This window comes from Prinia subflava, chromosome 2 (assembly GCF_021018805.1).
Source record: "Prinia subflava isolate CZ2003 ecotype Zambia chromosome 2, Cam_Psub_1.2, whole genome shotgun sequence".
Taxonomy (NCBI): Eukaryota; Metazoa; Chordata; class Aves; order Passeriformes; family Cisticolidae; genus Prinia; species Prinia subflava.
The window spans coordinates 71,617,198-71,639,531 of NC_086248.1; the positions used below are offsets into that span (position 1 = coordinate 71,617,198).

Below are 22,334 nucleotides of genomic sequence, written 5' to 3' on the forward strand. Positions count from 1 at the left end.
AGGGGTGTGCTCCTTCCTGCGGCAACCTGGGGCACAGCAAAGCCGCTCCACCCGCTGTGCACGTGCAAAGGAGCTCATCTGCACGTACAGAGAAATACCATCAGCCACAATATAAATGGACTTGTATAAATTGGGTTGAATTCTTCTCTTACTGAGGTAAGGAGGTCAGTGGAGAGGGGTGACAAAACGGCAAGCAAAGAAAACAACTTTTGTAGCAGCCCTGTGAATATGTATGCAGCTGCAGGGTCAATGAGTGTGTGTCTCACAACCAGAGAAAGGATGTTGCAGCAATCAAGGTATAAGAGAAGGAGAGTCTGGCACAGTTTGGGCTACCAGGCTGGCTAAAAAACGGACTGTATCTTGTAGATATTACCCTAAAACAGTCTGCAAGATTAAAAATAGCATGGATATACCAACATTTACAAAAAGATCAGAAATGAAGCCCATAAAGATTGTAAGTCGTATGAGATGCAGAACTTTGGCGCTTATAAAAGAAAGTGATGAAAATTAAATTATACTAATTCACACTACCAAGTTTCAATCTCCAATCAAGCAGACAGATTTATTTACTGTTTTTTCATCTTTTTCTGTGATGTACAAACTGAAGGTGCTGTATGCCAGACCTCCCATGCTTTCATATACAGACCACGTTTCCTGCTTGCACAGGGCTCTCTTTTCTGCCAGCACCTCAAGCATATGCTTTGGTGGCTACCTCAAAAAGTGCCTGGAGGACTGAAAAGGTGAGAAGCAAGAAACTCTGTGTCAAAGTCTGAGGAACAGGCTTTGTGAATCCCACTCTGCAGGTCAGACATTTGTTTCAGGTTTGCAGGGTTTTGCAAAGTATTTCATGTGCCACCTTCTCTTGCCTATGGGTTAGGATGCCCATCAAATGAAGTTGGTGTCCTGGTCTTGAACAGACAGCAGCAGATCTGACTATGAACAGGGACCAGAAGCTCACACAGGCAGCTGCTCATCAAGTCTTGGCACCACCAGGGGTGCTTGGGGGCATTTTAGACTTTAGTTAAAGACCCAGGACCCTTAGTTAAGCGTATCTCCTGCTAAGATACTCTAATCTTTCATCTGATTTAACCCTCCATCCCTGCTGAGGGGTATTAAGGGTGTAGTTCAGCATTTGCAACAGGACCCAGAGAGATGAAGAGCTTAAGGTGAAAGGCCAAGCTAAGCAGAGGGGCTGCAGCTGAGACTGATCCTTGTCCCATGTGGGGAACAGCACCGAGCCCTGCCATTTGTGCTGTGTGCTTCTGCAAGCACTGGACACGAGCCGGCTCAGCAGAAGCAGTCCCTGCATGAGCACACCAGGCTCAGCCCCAGGGGAGACAAGGGCAGCCATGGGAGGGGCAGGCAGGCTGCTGGGGCAGCTGCAGCACCCTGGGGCAGCATGGGGAAAGGAAGGGAGGGAACAGCTCTACTCAAAGCCCTGCTTGTGCAGTCATAGCCTGTCTGCAAGCACAGCCTGTAAGCAGCCATGTGGACCAGGCTGGAGACTCAAGTCTTCTTCCAGCTGTTGTTGAAGTGTCAGTACCCCAATCCAATCCCACCCTGGCTGTTACCATTCTCCTCCTAATCACCACAACCCTCCCAGATGTGTCAGCAAAACTGTACATGCTTCCCCTGGTCCTCTGAATCAAAGCAAGGTCTGCCTGTATCTAGTTCAGTGCCAGTAAATAGGTCAAGGAAAGCTGGTGGGGTGTGTGTGTGCCTGAGTGCTGGCTGAGTGAGTGGTAATCTCCTCAGCTGGAGTTTACAGACTGACTTAGGCACCTCTGCTGAATTGCCCCATGCACCCAGGAGCTGACTTTGGCTTGTATTCAGTGCAAGCTACACCAAGAGGGTGAGTCTGGTCAGAGGGACTCCAGATGTGCCAAACACTTTTTCATCTCTACACGCTCCTCGACTGCCTCTTCCCCCCACTGGCAGTCAAGGAGAAGGTTCCATTGAGGTCCAGCAGGGGCCAAGCAGAGCCACACCACCCTGCACACACTGCCAGGGGCACAGTCCCTCCCTCCTGGAACAACAGGGTGTGAAAGCAGGGGGTGTGGATGGTCCTGGCCATGTAGGGTGCATTCCCTCTGTCTCAGCACACAAGCGCCTGATACCACTGAGCTCCTTCTCATGCCAGCAGTTTGCATGCCCCTAGTTGCTTGCAGCTGGTGAGAAATGGTTTTGGTGATGCTTTCAATGCTCAGGTCTTGAGTACTGGGGCTTAGCACTGCTCCCCTCCTGTGTGTGATACATGTCCTGTGGTGTAGATGGGTTTGGGGTTGAGCTTATGAGAGCACAGAATTTGCAAGTTCTCACCTCTTCCTTCCTTCTCAAGCACTCTCAAATCAAGATGCCACAAACAAACCACTTTCTTGCAACTGCCTGTACAACTGGTTTATGAAATTCAGAACTGAAAAATCACTTTCTCCGGTTACCTTAGCAGGCATTAGTGTGAGATTCTCTGACAAGGGATCCAAGGAGACCTGCTGTTGACTTCTTTGTACAAGCAAGAACCTTACTCTCTAAAAAAGATAATTATCAAGAGGGTGTTTGTGCCCATTCTTGTTTTTGGGGACTCTCCTTTCTCTTTGCCACCATGACTCATAAAACTCATTAAGCCAAAGTATGCCTAGTAGAACATTTAATTACACAGCAGTTGCAGGGTAGTGACGGAGTCTATGTTTAACAGGCTGACAGCAAGATGGCTTTATCTACAAAGCTGTTTAGATGTCAGTATAGCCAATGCCATCCATAAGGCTGGGAAACCCATACCAGGCACCAAACCAGCAAGGAAGAAGGTAAAAGTTGTGCCAGGACACTAATGATTTGCATCAACAGTCTGAAAACCTGCCTGTCATCACCATGTCTGGGGCAATGCGTGGAAACATTATCTGGAAAATCAACAGCCTTGAACTGCACAGTGACCTAGATAGGAAATACAATGCAGGAAGGGAGAAGGTGAGACTGTGCACTGTTGTAACACAAGGATCAGGTTATTAGCTGCTGCTTTTATTCTAGCTATGAGTTTAATAGTCAATAAACCACTTGAAAACAATTTCTAGCCTCTCCCTTCTTTCTCAGACACTCTCATAGCAACACAGCACACAGTCAGACCAATTCATGAACAATACATTTCAGTACTTAGAAAAATGTTAAAATATTCTTAAAACCACTTTGGACTTCTCAGCTATGGGTGCACGACTTCAAGAGTACAGCCTTAGAGTGTCTGAGAAGCTGCTCAGAGGGATTCACCAACACTGGAGTGACTACTTCTCTCTTGTGTGTGTGAACAGGCTTGTTTACATGAAGAAACTCTTTCCACTGTGGCTTCTGAAATTGCAGTAGACAATTCAGTCAGCAGGCTAGGATACGTGAGGATGACTTCGCTCTCTGGAATAAAAAAGCAAAGGGAAGTTTTTGGGAGCTAATGCATGACACTGCTAGAAATCCCCTCCAGTTTGTACATTTTGTCTTGATTACTTAGAAGCCAAACATGACCAAGTGATTTGTCATCAGTTTTGGTTTTGTGAGGTTTTTCTCCTTGTAATTTACCTTACAATTAGCACTTTGTATCATACATTCTAGACCGTCTAAGGTCTGGTCTTAAAATTCTGCCATAAAACCTCAGCACACTGAAAAGAGTAAGCACTGCTCTGGTACAGAAAACATCATCTCCCTCACTTTTAAAGAGATGAAGAAATTGTAAGCATTTTTACATAAATCGTAGCTGGATGATACTTTCAGGAAGGCACAGGAATGATAGCCTTGTAGGGCAATGGATCAGTTCTCCTGTTTTATTTCCATATTGTTTTTACATCAACAAAATCAAGATTTGTCTGAACTCTGAAACTGCTGGCAGGAAGAAAAACAGTCAAAGATTGCATATCAAAGGTCTTCAAGATCAAATAATAACTTATCTATAGATCAGTGTTCAATATGCAGTCTGTAAGCAGGAAAACAGCTTGCTTTCATTTTCTCATTCTTCTGTAGACAGAATATTGTCTCCAAAATTAGCCTTTTTCACTCCAAATTACTGAGCTTAGCCAAAATTAAGCCTTTTTTTTATATTTACAGATTTTTTTTCCCCCAAAAGTAATCAAACAAGTAATGGAGTATGCCTCTTTCACATGTATAGTATGCAAGACTTTGATATTGCCATGAGGCTGAACTATCAGAAGTCAGAGCAAAATTTTCCTTTTTCAATCCCATATCCCACCCCCATATTTAAACTGCAGCTAAATCTTGAAAAATACACTGCAGCTAAATTTTGGAAGAGAGTGCTTTTTAATCTGCCATCAGAACTAAGGAGACCTGCAGTAATGAAAAGGGAGAGTGGCAGGTCAGAATCTTCTAGCTTCTGTAACAGTCACCTGGTTTCCTTCTATATTTACATGTTTTTTAGAAACAAAATTCCAAGTGGTTTGGTCTTGAGACTTAGTCCAGAGTTATGGTTGTGAATACTCTGTCACATATTATCACACTCATGACAGTCCATCAGAAAAATTGAGTAATTTCTACATGGTAAACTACAACATTTCATACAGCATGTATTGCTGTATTCACTGGTCCCAGTGAAACCATTTCTCCGTGTGTGGTGGGGAGGGGAAGATCCCCTCTTCAGGAGTGTTTCTTGACTGATTTAGGCAGGTATCTTTTTTTTGTGATTTGTAGCTGACAGTCATTGTGGCTGCATTTTCCACACTGCTGGCAGTAGTTTCTATATAGCATCTAAGGGAACTTCTCCCTCCACATGCATTTTTGGGAAGAGCCTTACATCTTAATTATTCTCCTCTCAACCTGTACTCACACCTCATCTCACAATGAAGGAGATCCTGTTTCCCCTCTGGTCCCACCACACTGCTCCACAGCTCTGCTTCCCTCCCTCCCTCCCTTGGAGCTCAGCACTCTCCCACACAACGACACTGCAAGACCTCCTCAGGGATGAAGACCTCCTCTATTTATAGAGCACTGAGGCTAGATGAAAGTTCCCAGAGGGTTTTCTGGAAGAGCTCACATCTAGCTGCTCTGAAGGCTTGCAAACAGAAACAAGCTGGCACCTTGCTTTAGAGCTTTGCCTGGCATCTAACACTCACTAAACCTTTGCAGAACAGTATGCAGTGCACCAGGCATGTGTTTGATGTTACACACTGGCATTTATGAACCTCTGAAAACTTTTCTTCCTGACATGCCTGGGGCAGATTCTCTACCATGAACCCATATTCTCAATTGATTTTTGTCCTAGGTCTATGAATCAGTGTTATCTTAAGATAGCAGAGAGGAAAAACTGTTTTTTTAGCTTTGTGCTGTGTTTTTTCCTTAAAATATTGAGGCTGATATTTTTAAATCAAAAATAAGGTTCCATTAACAAATGCACTGCTGCGTGTTGCTCCAGAAAGATATGATTCAGCATCTCTTTTACTCATAGCACAAGTTAAATACAGAATATGCTTTAAAATAGTGGATAAATGGCTGTACCTGTAGTTAAAATAAGGCAAGAGTCAGGCTGGGTTCAAGGATGGGCATATCCACAAATACAGTCTGTGTGCATATATGAGCTAGCCATGTTCAGCTTGGGAAACGTACAAGTTTCTGTTTATTAAAAAAAAAAAAGAAAAAGGCAGCAACCCCTTGACTACTTTTGCCCACAACACATGGCTTTTATTGGAGGATGTGTTTGCACAAAGGGAGGAGTGTTGCCTCCCACACAAATTTCAACAACCATTTGAACAATTTGGTAAATAGGTGAGGACAGTCTTCATCTATTGGCTGCCTATCCCCTCCAGTCAGAAGTCAATCACACAGTGAGGAAGCTCTAATCTAAAGGAGAAATCCTTTTTAGGAATCTGCTTTTTAATGAAAACTCCTGAACATGGTCCCAGCATTACCAACAATCTGGGGGTACACACATACACCCCGATACAAACAAATGAACAAACAACAAAACACATGCAAAACAACAAAAGATAGAATAATTCCAGGAAGAAAATATAAGCCTAATGCCACAGGAAAGGAAGAAAAAAGTGAAATCCACCTCCTGATGAGATAAGCATTATCATCTTGCCTTGCATTATCATCTTGCCTTGCACTGCAAGTGGATGAGGAAGGAGCAAGTTGCTTCTTGACCTGTTTTTTGCTTTTGCATAAAAATAAAAGGCCATTTCTTCTAGTACCAATAAATGCCACCTTTTCTCCGAGTCACTAATTAGCTGACTGGATGAGCAAGGAGCAGGTTCGGGTGACTCTAACAGTAACAAACTGATGCAGAATGATAGCAAGACTCAATCACAACCCTGCACTAATTACAGATCTGCAGCACTTACTATCACTCTGAACACAAAACAAGGATGTTGATAATACAAATTCAGCTGTGCACTTGCACAAAATCCTTGCAAGCCTAATTTGCTAGGACTTCATATTTCAGTACTGCTTTGTAAAAGCTCTCCAATGTACAATTCCAACATTATGTTTCAGTGGATTAATGAACAGCATTGTGTCATCTCAAGGCCCATTGAAGGAGATGGAGTGAATAGTGTCGGTTTAGATCATGCAGGGAGGAGACAACAATTTTCGTAATATGGGAATTTAAATTATTGTATATCCACTACTACTACGTTTCCTGGATTAGTAAATATCTGTCCTTGGTATAAGTTGCTTGGGATGTGCTCTAAAACATGATGAAATACCTTACCCTGGTATTAGCCAAAGAGTGTTTGCACAGAGGGTTGTGCTTGTTAGCAGAGGAAGAACAAAAGGACAGATAACACCATCAAAATGAGTGTGCATCAATATCACAACACCATATTTGTTCAGTTTTAAAGTATCAATAACTATTATCATGAATAGCCAGAACCGTTCAACTACTAAAACCTGAAAAGAAAAACAAAACAAAAAACCAAACAAAAACTTACAAAATCAGAGTCCCTGGCATGCTGTTTGCACCATCAATAGCCTGAAACACCTCTCCTTGCATCTTTAGATAGCACTATCAGCTGATGCTAGCCATTATCCTGTCTTGGTACAGAATCTCCTGCACTTTGGATCTGCTGATTCCCTAGATACAGTTTCAAAACCAAAAGCTTCTCTTCAGTCAGAGGAGAGAGAAAAGTAGAAATGGGTTGAGTTATATAATGTGAAGTAAGTAAGAGTGAAGTTACATGACATGACTGAGGCAGCTCAGTATTCTGACTTGGGTGGTCCTGCTTTTCCCTCCCCGACTCCTGGCCCTGCTGGTCCACACCCTCTCTCACACCACATCAAACCACTTGGAAAGCTGATCCAACTTGTTAATCCAACAGAAAACTGCTCTCTTAAACTGACTCACCAAAGGGCTTGACAAGAGTGATGCCAAGGACAATGGCTCTGGAGGGAGCAGAACCACCCCTTTTGGTGGCAGCAATTCAACACCATGTCTTCAATCAACCACAGCTGAAGGAGGCGTTGAAGAAGGGCACAAGAGGAGCACTGAAAGCAAACAGAAGGGCATGGAGTAAAATCCTGTGTCTTTGAGAAGAATGGAAATGCAAGAATAGACATCACAAAGCCCTTGGGATGGCATAGACCCTGACGGGTGCAATGGTAGGAGAGCAACAGGACACTGGATCATGTAATGCATCAGAGAGGGGCATGGGAGCACAGGCACTGTCCTGGCAGAGGGAAGAATGGTACTGACAGAAAACACAGTACTGAGTCCACCTGGATTGCGGTGACTCTGGGGTTCAGGCTCACAGTGCTTGTGTCCGTGTGTGTGTCTGTAGCCAGCCCTGGCACAGGTGAGCTCTTTGGAACAGATGTGCTACTTTGGTACTTCTAACAAAACATGAGCTATATCATCATATCCTCATTGTTCAAGGAAAGAGCGACCACACCATTGTTCACCCTAAAAACGCAAACAAAAATGAAGCCTGTCCCCATTCTTCTCAAGAAACTCCTTCATCAGAAAAAGAACAAACTCAAACCGCTGAGTGTTATTGAGGAATACCACCTAGTCAGTCTTATCAGCGCAAAACCTAACTCACTATTACCTTTTCCTTCCTCTCTTAAATTACTGAGACAGGTCTCTCCTTTCACAGTGGCAAAGGTTATAAGCTCATTGTTTTCTTGGTATCTCCCCTACTTGTTCAACTGCCTCCATAAGAAAAAGAGTTTAGGACTATAAGAAATTGTGCTAGTCATCTGGAGAAAGGGAAAAGAAACTGCATCTTCACCCAAAGATAAAGTGTTCACATTTTAAACAATTTTCTCTTCGTAGTTTCAAGGCACACCTCTTGAGTTCCTTTCTTGAGCTCTGGGTAACTGTCCCTAGGTAATCTGAAAAAAAAAAACCAAACAGCAAAACCAAAAAAAAACCCTCATGGAGACTTTGTAATTCATTAAATAGCACAACATATTGCCAAGCGTGAGCTGAGGTATTCTCAAGCTTCCCAAACCAAGGGGCAGAGGGCAAACTGTCCTTGCCTACACCCCAGGGCATCCCTGTTCTCTTTTCCAAGTACAAGACCAGGCACTGGCAGAAGTAAGAACTACGTGCCTGGCAGCCGAAAGATGAGGAAAGAGAAAATATGATGTGCAATAAATCAGGTACACAAAAAATAATCGTGGCAGGTCACATCATCCTAACACTGCTCGGCATTGTTTCCACCTTAATGATCTTTCAGCATGTCACCATGCTGAATCATGATGACAGAGGGGCAGGAAGCACATATCAGATGCAGAATGAACAGGTCTTTCTGTGATTGTAGCGTTATGAAGCGATGGGCTTTCTGTACGTTGGACTCCTCTGTTCTCACTCTCGAAGACTTGTTTGCACCAAAATCATGAAAAGTTTCTGGAGCAGTTGAGATAAACTTCACCTACATACAGATAAAACAGGAATCTCTCTTTTTTCCCCCCCAAAACTGCTTATTGCTGTAGTGCGTGAATTTCAAATGGGTTTAAAAAATGTTCCTTAAAAGAAATTTTCTGTTCATAACTGGACTTCAAGCATGCTGAGGGCCTGCTGGCTTGCTTAAGTTAGAGGCCAAAAATGTACATAATTGTCAATCTTTAGCAAGACAGGGAGTTCTTTTCTAACCAAAGCCAGAAATACTCCCTCTGGAGAAATCTCACAAACAATGTGAAAAAAAGCTTTTGAACTTTCCATGGTACAAAGTTTAAAATGAGGACAAAACTGGAATGAGTTGGTCTTGAGCATTTTCTAAGCTATGCTGCATTTCCATAGCATTACAGATACAGACATCTGGAAGCAGAATTTTCAGCAAAAAAGAAAAAAAAAACCCCATTGTTTTGTATTTCACTAGCATAATTAATTTGCCTTAAACATGAATAAAATTATTACAGTAGACAAAAACTTTGGTATGTATTAATCTCTCTGGATCAACCCTAACAATATTTTTGGTGTAATAAAAACAGGCTATATTCCCAGATATGAAAATGAATATAATTTCAGACAGATTCAGGGACAGTGAAACCAATTTTAATTAAACAGCCTGGAGGAATCTCATAATATTAAAGAAAATATTAAACACAAGTTTACATAGAGTAATTGAGAATACTCCTTATAATTTAGTCCAACCTTTATAAACTCAGATTATAATGAAAGGTTTTTTCTTTTAAACATTAGAGCATTATGGTATTCAGTGATAAACAACCAACTTATTCTATTACTTTAATTTCAGCAAAACCTTTTAGGGAAACTCTGCAATGGCATCAACAAGCAGTAAGCAGAATGAGAAATGGTACAGGGTACTGCAGATTATTTTCAGGGCCCTGAGCCAAATTCTCTGTTGTCCCAAGCGCCCTTTGCCAGTTCATACTATGGAAAACACTAAAATCTTGGCATATCAAAGTCTGGATCTTGAAAAGTTCTGAGAGCTCTTCAGGTATGTGGCCCAAGTGATTTGAGGGGACCCTGTGTTTGGTGATGTGCTCCTCTGTAATAACCCCACACCTTCCAGATCACCTCTACTGAGTGACCCTTTCCTTGCTTTGCAGAAACACGGGCCAGGGGAGGTATCTGGGAGATGAATAAACCACGCTAACCCTTTCAGTACCTCAGGAAAAGAACGTGCATTCAACAAAGGAGCACTTGCATAGCCTTGTGGATGCACTCTGTACACTTTGTCCTGATTAGAAAGGAAGTGAGTTTAACAGAGAATCCAATTCAGACAAACAGCTCTCTCCTTTAATTTGGAAAATCTGCAAACCTGTCACAGTTCATTTGCTAGTATGAAAGCAAGTTCAAAAAATGGTACTGTTGAGACCAGTGAATAATGGTCTAGGTGCAGCAGTAGAGTCAGGCTGAAGAACATGGTGGAGTGGTCTGGGTGGAGGAGAGAAAATGCTACAAGCCCCCAAGTTGTGACTTTTAATTATGATGCTGTTGTGGACACACATCTGTCTCATGGATGCCTGATGCTACCACCCACCTCAGGAGCACATGTAGCTTCCAAGAGGCCTTCTGGCAGCAAAGAAAAACAGCCTGGAGTCCGAGCACTTTTTTTCCCATTCACAGCAAAACTATCTCAACATGAGATTACTTTTCATTTCAACTTTACTTCTAAACTGACTTTGTAACATTCTATAATCTTGTTACTCTGCATTCCCCCTCTCTGCAGGCTTCAAAGATTCTTTTTTTGGTTGCTTATATAATCTCAGTGCTGCAGTACGCAGGCTATCTAAAGCATGGTATAAATGCAGCTATTATTACTACTTAATAAAAACAGAAAAGTTATTCATTGACCAACCTTTTTCTCCCCTCATTTCTAATAAACATTATCAGATCCATATCTAAGTGGTGATAAAAAACTATGACCTTGCTCTAAGTTTATCCCCTAACATCCTCCTCATGACCAGTATTTAGAGACTTTTCTCTGCACTCTCTGCAAAGCAGTGTGTCTCATCATTACCTAGTCACCACTAAAGCTCTTTTCCAATACTCACTGACATAGGCAAGAAATTACCTATCTTAGAAAGGTCACTTTAGCGACCAAGTGAGGAGTAAACAGCCCAAAAGAAAGAGAAGGAAGTCCCTCCTCTGTTGCCATATGATGGCAACCATCATATCGATCATTTTATTTTGTATACCATATGTTGCTTTTTGTTGTGCTTTGTCCTTACACTGTCTTTTAAGGAACAAGCTCTTTGGCAATGAATAGAGTCTTATATGCTTGGAAAACATTTCTAGCATGTTGCAGACAATATTGTAATATAAATACACATTGTCTTCCTGAGTTTCCCTACCACCACTGCTCCTCAACACAACTTTGTCACTGTGAAACAACCTTCATTAAGTTTTGTGTCACTGGCACAGTGCTGCAACAATAAGGCAAATGCTTCATACACCCAAAGATGGATTTTGTTGAACGTGGTATTTCTGTTGACCGTGTTGTGAAACAGTAAGATGTCAAGACAACCTGAAGTAGCTTAGCACATTAGCAAATGTGAAAAAGTAAGATGCAAACCTTTAATTGCATCCCAAAAGACATGTGGAAAAGCGAGGGAAAGAACAAAAGACTTTTGAAGCCAAATTAGCCTGTAAATTAATAACTACCATTAGATTTTAGCCAGGCACCATATTTGTGCCTTAGTCTTTTTCTTAGTTGTTTCATGGTTGGATGATTGAGTGTCAAGTCTGTGACTTTCATCTCCATTCTGTTTGCTGAAGGAGTACACAACAAATGCAAAAGATCATTAACTCTTCCATCTCTATCTAGCGGAATACCACTATCTGCATTTCTCAAGTTTTTGAAAATAACAGCCTTGACTCTCTTCTCATTTAGCCCAGTTTAACAATGCTGCAAGTCCAAGGAAATCAATTAATCTTAAAACATGCTAGAGGAATGCCTAAACCTAGTATTTTTGACATACCTCATATACCTATAGCTGAAGGAAAAAACTCTAATTAAACCTACATTAAAAATCTGTCCACTTCATGCTCTGCATTTAAAACTCGGTTCTAATCTACCTCCTTCTGCCCTTACCACAAAGAAATTACTAATCTGGAATTTTGTTTTTAGTTTCCATCTTTTCCAGTTCATTTGCCACCTTTTTCTTTTTTTTCTTTGGTTGTTGTTGTTTTCAATTCACCCTTGGAGCTCATTAGTCATATTCACCTTGAAATTTTATCCGCTGGGCTTTCATGACCTTGTCCCCTCAGTACTCCTTTTGCCTTTCTAATAATTCACTCTGGTTTTCCCTCTCATTTTTCATGTATGTACCACAAGGCACTTGTAGCCTTGGTACACTTTGTTCCTCTCCTACATCCTTTACATAGTACACTCAGTGCCAACCATTCCTCCAAGCCCCATTACTGTGCCAATCAATCTTAAATCCAGTTCCATAGGAAAGATAGGAACTAAACCATTTTAATTGCATACATAAAGCCATCTCACTATAATACAAGTATATTACAGTGTTAAACCTCACAAAAGCCAGTGAGAATTAAAAGCATTGGTATTCCTCTTTTACAGTGGCAGAGAACAAATCACTTCTCCAAAGTCATGTGAAGTCCTGTGGCAGCCTCAGGGTTACCAACCAGAGGATTCATTTCACCTTTCTACCTCAAGATCTGTATATCGGCTCACGTATTTTACACCTCTTGGGCTTTAGAATGGATTTGCTCAACTTACAGGCAGCACAGACCAACGGTACGAACTGTGTCTCACCAGCCCAGGAGCGGATACTCGCTGTCTGTTCACCAAGTGGTTCTCTGAGAAGATGGGTGGGAGAACCCAGCCCAGGAGGAATCATTCCTCTGCCTCAAGACACGGCTCTGAAGCACCGACTACTGTGTCGGGCTGTACGACAAGAAACTGCAGAATACACTCCACTTTCCCGAACTATACCACAAGCAAGCAGAGGCACGGTTAATCGGATCAGTGGAAGCTGAAAGATCACCTCAGAGGAGTACAGATCCCCATGTGGCTTCTGACAACCGACGTGACTGAGCTGAGACCTTTGTCCCTCCACCAGCACTACTCTCCCAAACGAGCTTCCTTTTTCCTGTCAGGGACTTTGCCATGTTCATCACAGCACAGGCCCCAACTCCGGGCCTCGCCTTGTTTTGGCAGCTACATCAACTGGCTCCTTCTTCCTGCTTTTTCTCTCCTTAATCAGCCTAGCTCCGGCCTTCATTGCCACCCCGTTAGGCGGGACACAAGCCACGTGTTATTTGTGAAGGAGACGGCACACGTCTCTCCCGCTCTCCCAGCTATCCGGCGGGAGTATTACGGGGCCTACAGGAGTGACAAAACCTGGCCCTCCGCTGTAGCCGGCTGCCGCCGCCGCCACCCTGCCTGTCATTCAAGCCAGTGCCCGGCTTCCACGTCACCCGCCGCTCCTCGGTGCCCCCGCCTCACCTGCGGCAGGCCCACACCCCGGAGGGGCAGCGGGGCAGCTCGCTACTGGGGTCACGGGCACCCTCGGATTAGCGACCTGCCCAGCGACGAGGGGGCGGCACCGGCAGCCCAGACCGGTGACAACCCCGGCAATTTCCCCGCTGTCCTTGCCGGGAAGGCCACGCTCGTCCTATGGGGGAAGGGCGCCATCCCCACGGGAGCACTGCGGCCGCCCCTGCCGGCCCGAGGCCGGACCCGCGGCTGCGGCCGGCGCCTCTCAGCCCCCCACGCAGCGGCGCGAAGGACGCGGCCGGCCCCGGCCCGGCCCCGCCCGCCCGGCCACGCCCGCCTGACGTGCCGGCGGCGCTGGCGGGCTGGAAGTGGCGTACGTGCACAGCGGGCCGCTGGAGTGGCGCCTCCTCCTCCTCGCCCCGGCACAGCGGCGGAGGCGCGGTGGGCAGAGGCGGCGGCCGCGCCGGCCCGTGCTGCTCCGGGCAGAGAGGCCGGCGGGGAGCGGAAGGCAGCCCCGCACCGCGCCACGCCGCTCCCCCTCGGCCGTTCCGCCGCCGGCGGGGCGGCGATGAGGCGGCGCTAAGCAGCGTTAGCGGCGCAGGGAGGGCGGCGCGGGCCCCCGCGCGCCGGAGGAGGCCGCGGGCCGGCGGAGGCGGCGGGGGCCGCGGCGGAGCCGGAGCCGGGCGGCCATGATGCAGTGAGCGCTCCCTCCCCGCGCGGCCGGGCGGGGGCCCGCGTTAGCGCCGCTCCCGCCCGCCTCCTTACATAACACGACCGGCGGAGCGGGGCTGCGGCGGCACCACCAGCGCCATGGCGAATGACAGCGGCGGAGGCGCCGGTCAGGGCGAGAGCAGCGGCGGCAGCAGCGGCAGCAGCAATAGCAGCAGTAGCGAGCGGGACCGGCAGTACTGCGAGCTGTGCGGGAAGATGGAGAACCTGCTGCGGTGCGGGCGCTGCCGCAGCTCCTTCTACTGTAGCAAGGAGCACCAGCGCCAGGACTGGAAGAAGCACAAGCTCATCTGCCGCGGAGGAGGCGCTGCGGCGGCTGGCGCGGCAGGGGGCGCTGCCGAGCCCCGCGGCGGGCACCCCCTGCCGCCCCGCGCCCACGGCGGGGCCGCGGCGGGCGGCGGCAGCCGGGCGGGAGTCGGGAAGGGCGCAGCGCCGCCGTCCCCGGAGGCACCCGCCGAGGCCGCCCCGCTGACCAACAATCATGTCGCCGCCGCCGCTGCAACTGCAGGCGGTGAGGGGGAGGCCGCGGCCCAGTCCCCGTCGCCCTCCGGGGAGGCAGTGCTACTGTACCGGGACAAGTCGAACCTGTACCCGGGCGGCGTGCAGGCGGGGCCCGGCGGGGCCGCGCTGCGCCCCAACGGGCAGACCAAGTCGCTGGTACCGCAGCGGCTGGCGCTGGAGTACATCGTGCCCTGCATGAACAAGCACGGTATCTGCGTGGTGGACGACTTCCTCGGCAAGGAGCTGGGCGGCCAGGTAGCCGAGGAGGTGCGGGCCCTCCACCACACTGGCCGCTTCACCGACGGGCAGCTCGTCAGCCAGAAGAGCGACTCCTCCAAGGACATCCGCGGCGACAAGATCACCTGGGTGGAGGGCAAGGAGCCGGGCTGCCAGACCATCCGGCTCCTCATGAACAGCATGGACGATCTCATCCGGCACTGCAACGGAAAGCTGGGAAACTACAAAATCAACGGCAGGACGAAAGTGAGTGAGCGAGGGATCTGGGACCCTCGGTGCCCGGCCTCCCCCTGCTCCTGCAGCCCGGGGGGTTGTGGCGGAGGGGCGGGAGCGGGGCGGCGGCGCCGGCGCTTCCCCGGGTGCGGGCGTGTGTGCGCGCACGTGTGCGGCTGTCTGCGGGGCTGCGTGCGTGTGCGCACGTCCGTCCGTCCGGCTGTCTGTCTGTCCGTGCGGGGGCCTGTGCGGAGCTGTGCCGTGCGTGTGCGCCCGCTGCCGCTCCGCTCCCCGGAGCCGACTCCCACTTGGGAGTCCTGTCCAGTTCTGGGCTCCTCAGTACGAGAAAGAAGCTCCCGTCTTTCTTTAGAGGGTCACAAAGACGGTTAGGGGTTTGGAGCATCTCTGTCATGAAGAGAGACTGCGGGAGCTGAGCCCTTTTAGTCTGGTAAAAAGAGGATAGAAAGGATCTCATTAATGTATGTAAATATCTCAGAGGTGAATGTTAAAAAGACGGTACCAATACTCTTCAGTGCTGCCCAGTGACAGGACGAGTGGCAGTGGCCATAAACTAAAACACAAGTTCTACCTCAGCATGAGAAAAAACTTCACATTGAGGGTGGCAGAGCACTGGAACAGGCTGCCCAGGGAAGTCGTGGGGTCTCTATCTGGAAACGTTCAAAACCCACCTGGGCACCTTCCTGTGTCACCTGCTCGAGGTGACCCTGCCTGGGCAGGAGGTTGGGCTGGATGGTCTCCAGAGGTCCTTTCCAGCCCGAACCGTTCTGTAACTCACACCCGGCCGCGGCGGGACCCCCAGCCCCGGCGGGCCCGGGCCGCAGCCTCCACGGGCGGGTCGCTGTCCCGTGGGCAGCCCGGGGATTGCCCTCCACCGGGAAGGTGCGAAAGGGTTTGTTTGCAGGAAAAAAGGGTGATCTTGTTTATGTGCCTGCGTTCTGTTAAGAACCCCTTGACCTGGAAGCTTATCCGTTAGGTGATGAGTATTGAAATGCGAGTTCTTTCGTGGTCTCCCGAAAAACACCCGGGTAACAGTGCTCTGACAGGCTTTGGGAAGCCGGGGCTGGCTGCGAGGTGTCCCGGCTGCAGCGCTGGCTGCAGAGCCTGGAACCACTTGCGCATAGCGTTTGTAGGCTCGCAGGAATGGCCTGGGTTTTGGTAAGCCTTGGCTCAGGATGTGGCCTGCCAAGTGTGGTCAGGAGACCGGCATCAGTGAGTGAGTGCCCCGGTGGCACAATAAACCTGCGAGTTACATTGCAGCACGCTGGCAAAGGATGTTGTGGCAGGCAGCGGAGTCACAGCCATGGAGCGGGGCGGCTTTGGGCAGAGTTTTTATTACACTCTTGCCAAGTCACTTTTCGTCAAAAATCTTACTCCTTAGCTCTATTTCGAGACCAGAGAACCGAGTCAAAATCTCTCGTTGTCTTAGCCTAATTTGCGATTCCCTTCCAGTACTTTAAGTAAAATTCATGCCTTTGGTAGAGAACTAGTAATGAATATTCATCAGTATCTTTTCAGTTGAAAAAAAAAATAGAAGAGGGGTGAAGCCCCTTCAGACTTTGCTACCTCTGTTAAAGCATAAGGAAGCCAGTGAAATGGTAGGAGTCATCCTGCCGAGGTGGTTGCACTGTCACAGATGGACTGTTGTTGCTGCAGCTGCAGAATCTCAGCTGGTAGGAAGCTGCGGGAGGGAGGAAGGGAGAAACTGGTCGGCAAAAAACAGCCCTGGATTTGTTCAGGGCACGGGAAACTCCCTTGATAAAGAGAGGAGGGTGGGATTTTTTTTTTTTTTTTTGTAATGCTGTCTCTGCATTTCTTCAGTTGAACCAGTACTGTGCTAGAACTTTTCAATGGGAACATGGTGTAGAGTCCTCATAGATCCCTGCAGGACTTTTCTAAGCCAGTCTATCTTTCAGGCAGTCTTAAATCTCTTCAAGGCTTCCAACTTGCACTCTAAAAATACCAGTGGTTTTGCTGGATTTCAATTTTATGCAGCAAAAAGGAATACTGCTTCTGTTTTAATATGCAGTGGTATGGTTCTGTAAAGAATAGGTGCGAGGGCTTTTGGAGTTGTAACCCTGAATCATGCCTGCAGTTCCTGGACTGCTGTATTTTACATTCTTACTTGGTTTTCAGTCACTGCTGAAATCCTTCTGTTTGGGGGATCAGAACAGGTGCAGGGATCAGATCAGTAAAAATACAATACTTCACTCCTGGGTGGCACAGGGATGCATTACTTTGTCTTCCCACTTTCCCTTGCTTATTTCCCCACAATAGTCAATGTTTTTAGCATGCAGGAAAGCTCAGTTCTCTAAAATTCTAGCAAAAGCATAATGAAAACTGTCATTCACTCTCAGAGATTTACCTCTGAGTTGAATAAACAGAAGCAGATGATACCTAGAGGATCACTTCAAATAACTTGTATTATAACCATATCACTTGTAATCCATTGGTGGCATTGGCATTGAACTTGCCATCACTTCCATAAACTGTCTGAAAGCAGTGTATGAAAAAGCAAGAAGAAATGGGTCTGAGGTGTATATATATCCTGAATCTCATGGCTTGTAAACCTGCCTGTCAAGGAAAAAGCTATGTTGTGTTAATAAGGTCTAATTCAAACTGATTTACATTCGCCAGGGCCAGTCCATTAAAGCAAAGAACATTAAATAAAGTAAAATGTTGATTGTGACCTGAGATTTTCTATTTTAAAGTCTCTGATAGGTGTTTTTCTAGACTACCTGGGCCACCCAGAACTAACCTACTTAAACTGATATGGTTCCACTTAGTCCTGAGTGTCAGCAAATTACTCTTCAGCCTGAAAGATACCTATACAGCAGTAGGTATAAACCAGCCAAGTACCTTTGAGGTGTCTGGAGACAGCAACAAATATAAGAGAATGGCTAACTATTTACTCATCTTGGAAGTCCTGACTTACTGCATTCCTTGCTTTTGTTCTCTTTCTTTCTAGATTCTGCTTCCCTCTTTTCTCTAGCAGACAGTGGCACATACTTGCATATTTGAGCTCCAGTGTCTTTCTCCTATTTCCTGTTACTTTCTTCTTTCATCTTTTCAGGAATTCTCTTTTTTTCTTTGTCTTATCAGTCACCGAATTTGTACATGCATGTATTTCTGTTTCCTGCCTGTCTTGTTCTTACATAGCTAGTGGAGGGAAAAGCCTGCTCATCAAAATCAGGAAAAGAAGTTGTCCTGAATCTCACCCAGGTGAGAAGTTTTCTCCTCCTTCCCCATATGGAGCATGAAGTAGGGATTAAGTGTGGGGGCAGATTTATGATTTTTTTGCTAGCTTTCTCTTTCCCATATTGTGGACTCTGCTGATCTGAAGCTTACATCCTTTACTGGTCCTGGAGTAATACTGCAACTTCCCAGTTGTGAGCTGGGTTCCTAATAATCACTGCATAACCAGACATCTGATCCATCAGCTATTCCTCTTTTTGCTTGCCACTGCACCCAGTGCCAACTGTTTCCTAAACCCTAGCCCTACCTTTTCTTGGAAGGACGTTAAATAGACAGTTTGACAGGCCCTGTTGCATCCCTTTAATTTTTCCTTCATTCCTCCTTCTAGAAACCTGCCAGGAGACCAATTCTGTTCAATTTGCTGCATTTTAATGCTCTCTCTCTCTGCTAGTAGGCCAGTGGCTCCCACTGCTTCTCAGCCACCTGTAGCTTTGTAACACATTGTGCAAACTCACTTTTCTGCTTTTTCTGGCAGCTGCTCATCTCTGGAGATCCTGGAGTTTTCTGAAGAGGACTAGAGGACACTGGATTCAGACTAGTCTGACTGTGCCCTATTAAATTAGATTCTTTCAAAGTTAGTAATGCTTTTTTAGAAAACAATTTTCCAAGAGTGAGTGGATTCCTCATACCCTGCTGTTAGCTTTTTTATAAACTGGACAGAAGAGACTCTTCTCTTGCCACTTGTTGCAAGCTTTTCTGCAAACATGTTGGATTAATGTTACCAAGGAAAAGTAAGATTTATGGGTGTTTTTTCCACTGTATCCTACTCTACTGAATATAACTGTAAGCATGTGTGGCAATAAGAAAACAAATGAAAAATAAGAGGTAGAGAATAAGAACTTGGCAACCAAGCAGGTACTGGAAAGGGATGATGACGCCAATGCTTTGGTAGAAGAAAGTGAGCACAAGGGCAAGCCCTGCTCTGATTGAAAGACCCAAGGGCTGTGACTGAAGATCTGGGCTTAGGAATGTCTGTAAAGTGGGGGGGCTTCCCTTCAGTTTGCTTGTGATATGTGCGATTACATTGATCCTCCTGTATCGTTCTGAAGATCATTTCACTGTCACACCTTGAATTTATTTCTTGGTAGAAAACTTACTGATCTAATTGGTTCCTAGTGAATGACCTCAGGTATGGGTTTGAGTTTGCCACTGAGTTGTGGGGATGTGTGGGTAGGTCTCTCTCAGTCCCCCTGTACTCAATTGTGTTGCCTGACCTTGATACAGAATATCACCAATGCTCCTCCTTATCTGTTGGTTCTTTCCCTGACAGTAGCATTTCTGTTGTTGATATTGTTTTCTTCTAGATGAGTGTGCTGGTCAGCGAAGGATTGTGTGGTGATTCATGGATACACAACAGCCCACACACAGTTCTTAAATCCCTGCTGGAGTAGAGCCCTGATGACTATATGTAATGACTATAGTTTTCGTTTGTTGTTGCTCATGTACAAGCCTTCTGGGTCCCAGGTGAAGCAGATGATCAGAAGACTGACTGGGGTTTCTCCTGTAAATGATCTTTTGGTTGAGAAGCACAGCAGCATCCAGAAGACTCTTATTTACAGCCAACTTTAACATTGCAGAGATTCTAACAGATTCTCCTACTAGAGAAAATTACAGATACGCTGGTTTCTGAGTGGCAGCTGTGTGGTGATTGCAACTTTGAAGTGTGGTATGAATATAGTGTGTCCAAGGGTGGGGAGCACCACCTGTGACTGCTAGAACTTCTCCACACCCCTCTGTGTTAGGCTGTAGTTCAGTGAGCTGGCAGGGCTGAAGAGGTAGTCACTCTTCTTTGCCAGCACAAGTATTTACATGGCCATCCTGTGAACTGGTTTGGGGAACTAATCCATCTGAAAAATAAACTGGCAAAAGAAGTGCTCCTGGTTCAGTGTTCGGATGTTTGTGCTGGCACAGAGGACTGGCAGATGGTGAGACTTTCTTTCAGCAGCAATGCAAATTTATGCCAGTTTAAAGTATTTGCCAAACTACAGTCTTAGTTTAGCACTTGGAGTCTGAGTCTTCCAAAATTTGCCCTTGAAAATTCAAGTACAGTTTAAGAGATCTTCACTAGCTATGTATTTCTTTTCTTTCTTTTCTTTTTTTTGCTCTTTTGTGTTCAGTGTGAGACTCATTTCTTGCCATCAGAAGTGAGTTATTCTGTCCTCCAAGGATCTTTCTTATGACAATTTTATACAGAAACTTTGCTCATCTACCCACCAGATGATCCCATGTAACATGTACAGTGGAAACATGTATTTTCTCCAAATGAAAATTGATCTTCCCCACACTCCCAGCTTCAAAACCAACCTACTCTTAAGCTTATTGGCTGTTCCTATCCATTATTCTAGAGTTTTGTTAGCATCAAAGCTGTTCTTGACTTCTCTGTTTCAAGACAAAGCTGGATTGGCGTCATCTGCCATGAGCAGTGTGCTGCAGCTTGCTACTGTCTGCTGCTGGTAAGGAGGGTCCCTGCTCAGCCCCATCCCCTTGTGCCAGCTCCCGTACTTGTTCTTCTTCAGGGACTCTGTCTGATAGGGGTGGTTTCAGTACTATTTCACATTTTATGTCCTGCTCATTTCCTCTCTGTTGCCTGGTACATTAGAATAGCTGTATGAAAGTGTGCGTTGGTTTGCTGCTTGCTTTTCCAAAACATTTTTGACTGTAATTGGAATTCACGTTTTTTAGTTGTTACTGTTCTGGAGATAAGGAACTTGTAACATTGTAGTTTGTGCTCATCAGTGATTTCAGTACACTGTGGATAATTAATTCTTTCCTGTCAGTGATATAAATGATTTTTTGACCATGTTGCTACTTTGATGTTCTGTCTTTTCTGCACAGAATGGGCTCATTTAATATGGCATAAGAATCCAGTGGGATGTTTCTCATCATAGCTGTACAGCCTGAGAGGAAGAGCTGTCTTCCCTTCCCTGTGGCCTCTTGGACTGAAATTCCTTGCAAGTGATGTCCTGCCAAGTCATAGGACTGTCTGAACAGCAGTTCTCAGATCCCTGGGTTAGTTGTATCAGTAACCTTGACTGGTTGGTTGAGAGATGTTTTCCTTTTTTCTAGATGGTGCCTAATTTCTGAACAGGCTGCTAGCTATTTCCTGAAAAAACAAATTGGCAGCATATTATTCTCTTCTGTGGTATTTATCATGTTCATTAGATTTGTAATTTATTTGGATTTAGCCTGTCTTGGTTCATATCTGATGTCTGTTGGCTTGGATAGGCTCGGTTGCTGTTGAATTTGTGCAGGATGCTGTCTATCTGGTTGCTTCTGTATTGTTCTGTACTGGGTGCTAGTAGGTCTGTTTGTACCTCTAGGTATGTACATAGCATTCTTGGAATCTAAATGAAGGCTTTCTCCTGCAGCAGAAAGGAAACTTGTTATAAAAGAGAAATGGATACTTTATATAAAGCAAAAAGTTCTTCTGGCCTATACTGAGACTAAATAATTTCTCTTTATGCTCCTTGGAGAGCTCTTGTATAAGGACAGTGTTTTTTCGGTTCAAAAATTAATTTTGGAACTGTTGTGAGTGGGTTGGTTAGTGAATTCTTCAGTAGGACACTCGTGGGGCTCCCTGGCTCTTGTGCTGCTGTATTTTGTTACTTTTCTGTGGGGGAGTGACTGCAGACAATGCAAGGACTGTACAAGTGTTTTTTGGAAATCAGCATACTCAGATTATATCAGTTCAAGTTATTTATTCATTGCCATGTTTTTTACACTCCACTAAGAAAACAGTACTTTGAAAGCAGTATTTTTAGTGAATAGAATAGTAGAGTTGTTTGACTTTGCAGTTATTACTGAGTGAAATAATCATTATTTATGATACTCTTTTTGTCTTCTGCATTTGTGACTTACTTAGACCCTTCAGAAGGAGGACTAATGCTTGTCTTTGAGGTCTCTTGGGAAGGTCATTTGGTGCTGCTGAAATCCTTGTAAACTCCTTTGAGTTTCTGAAGGTTGTTGGTTAATGGTGGGTGGTCAGGCATATTTCCAGTGCAGGCTTGTGCCAGAATTAGCTGGTAAGTGGCA

General features: G+C 45.8%; 1 protein-coding gene and 1 long non-coding RNA gene across 2 annotated transcripts in view; one reads left to right on the forward strand and one right to left on the reverse strand.

Annotated features, from left to right (window-relative positions):
- Positions 1-182: 182 nt before the first annotated feature.
- Positions 183-13,341, reverse strand: LOC134547021 (uncharacterized). Its single transcript, XR_010079344.1, has 3 exons — positions 12,898-13,341; positions 7,325-7,464; positions 183-3,393 (listed from the first exon to the last, which is right to left on the reverse strand). It is a non-coding gene; the product is annotated as an uncharacterized LOC134547021 (long non-coding RNA).
- Positions 13,342-13,713: 372 nt separating this feature from the next.
- EGLN1 (egl-9 family hypoxia inducible factor 1) overlaps positions 13,714-22,334 on the forward strand; it is a 33,344-nt gene continuing 24,723 nt past the window's right edge. Inside the window, exon 1 of the mRNA XM_063390497.1 lies at positions 13,714-15,062. Within this exon, the coding sequence (XP_063246567.1) occupies positions 14,160-15,062 (903 nt within the window). The 5' untranslated portion in view covers positions 13,714-14,159. The remainder of the gene's footprint in view (positions 15,063-22,334) is intronic.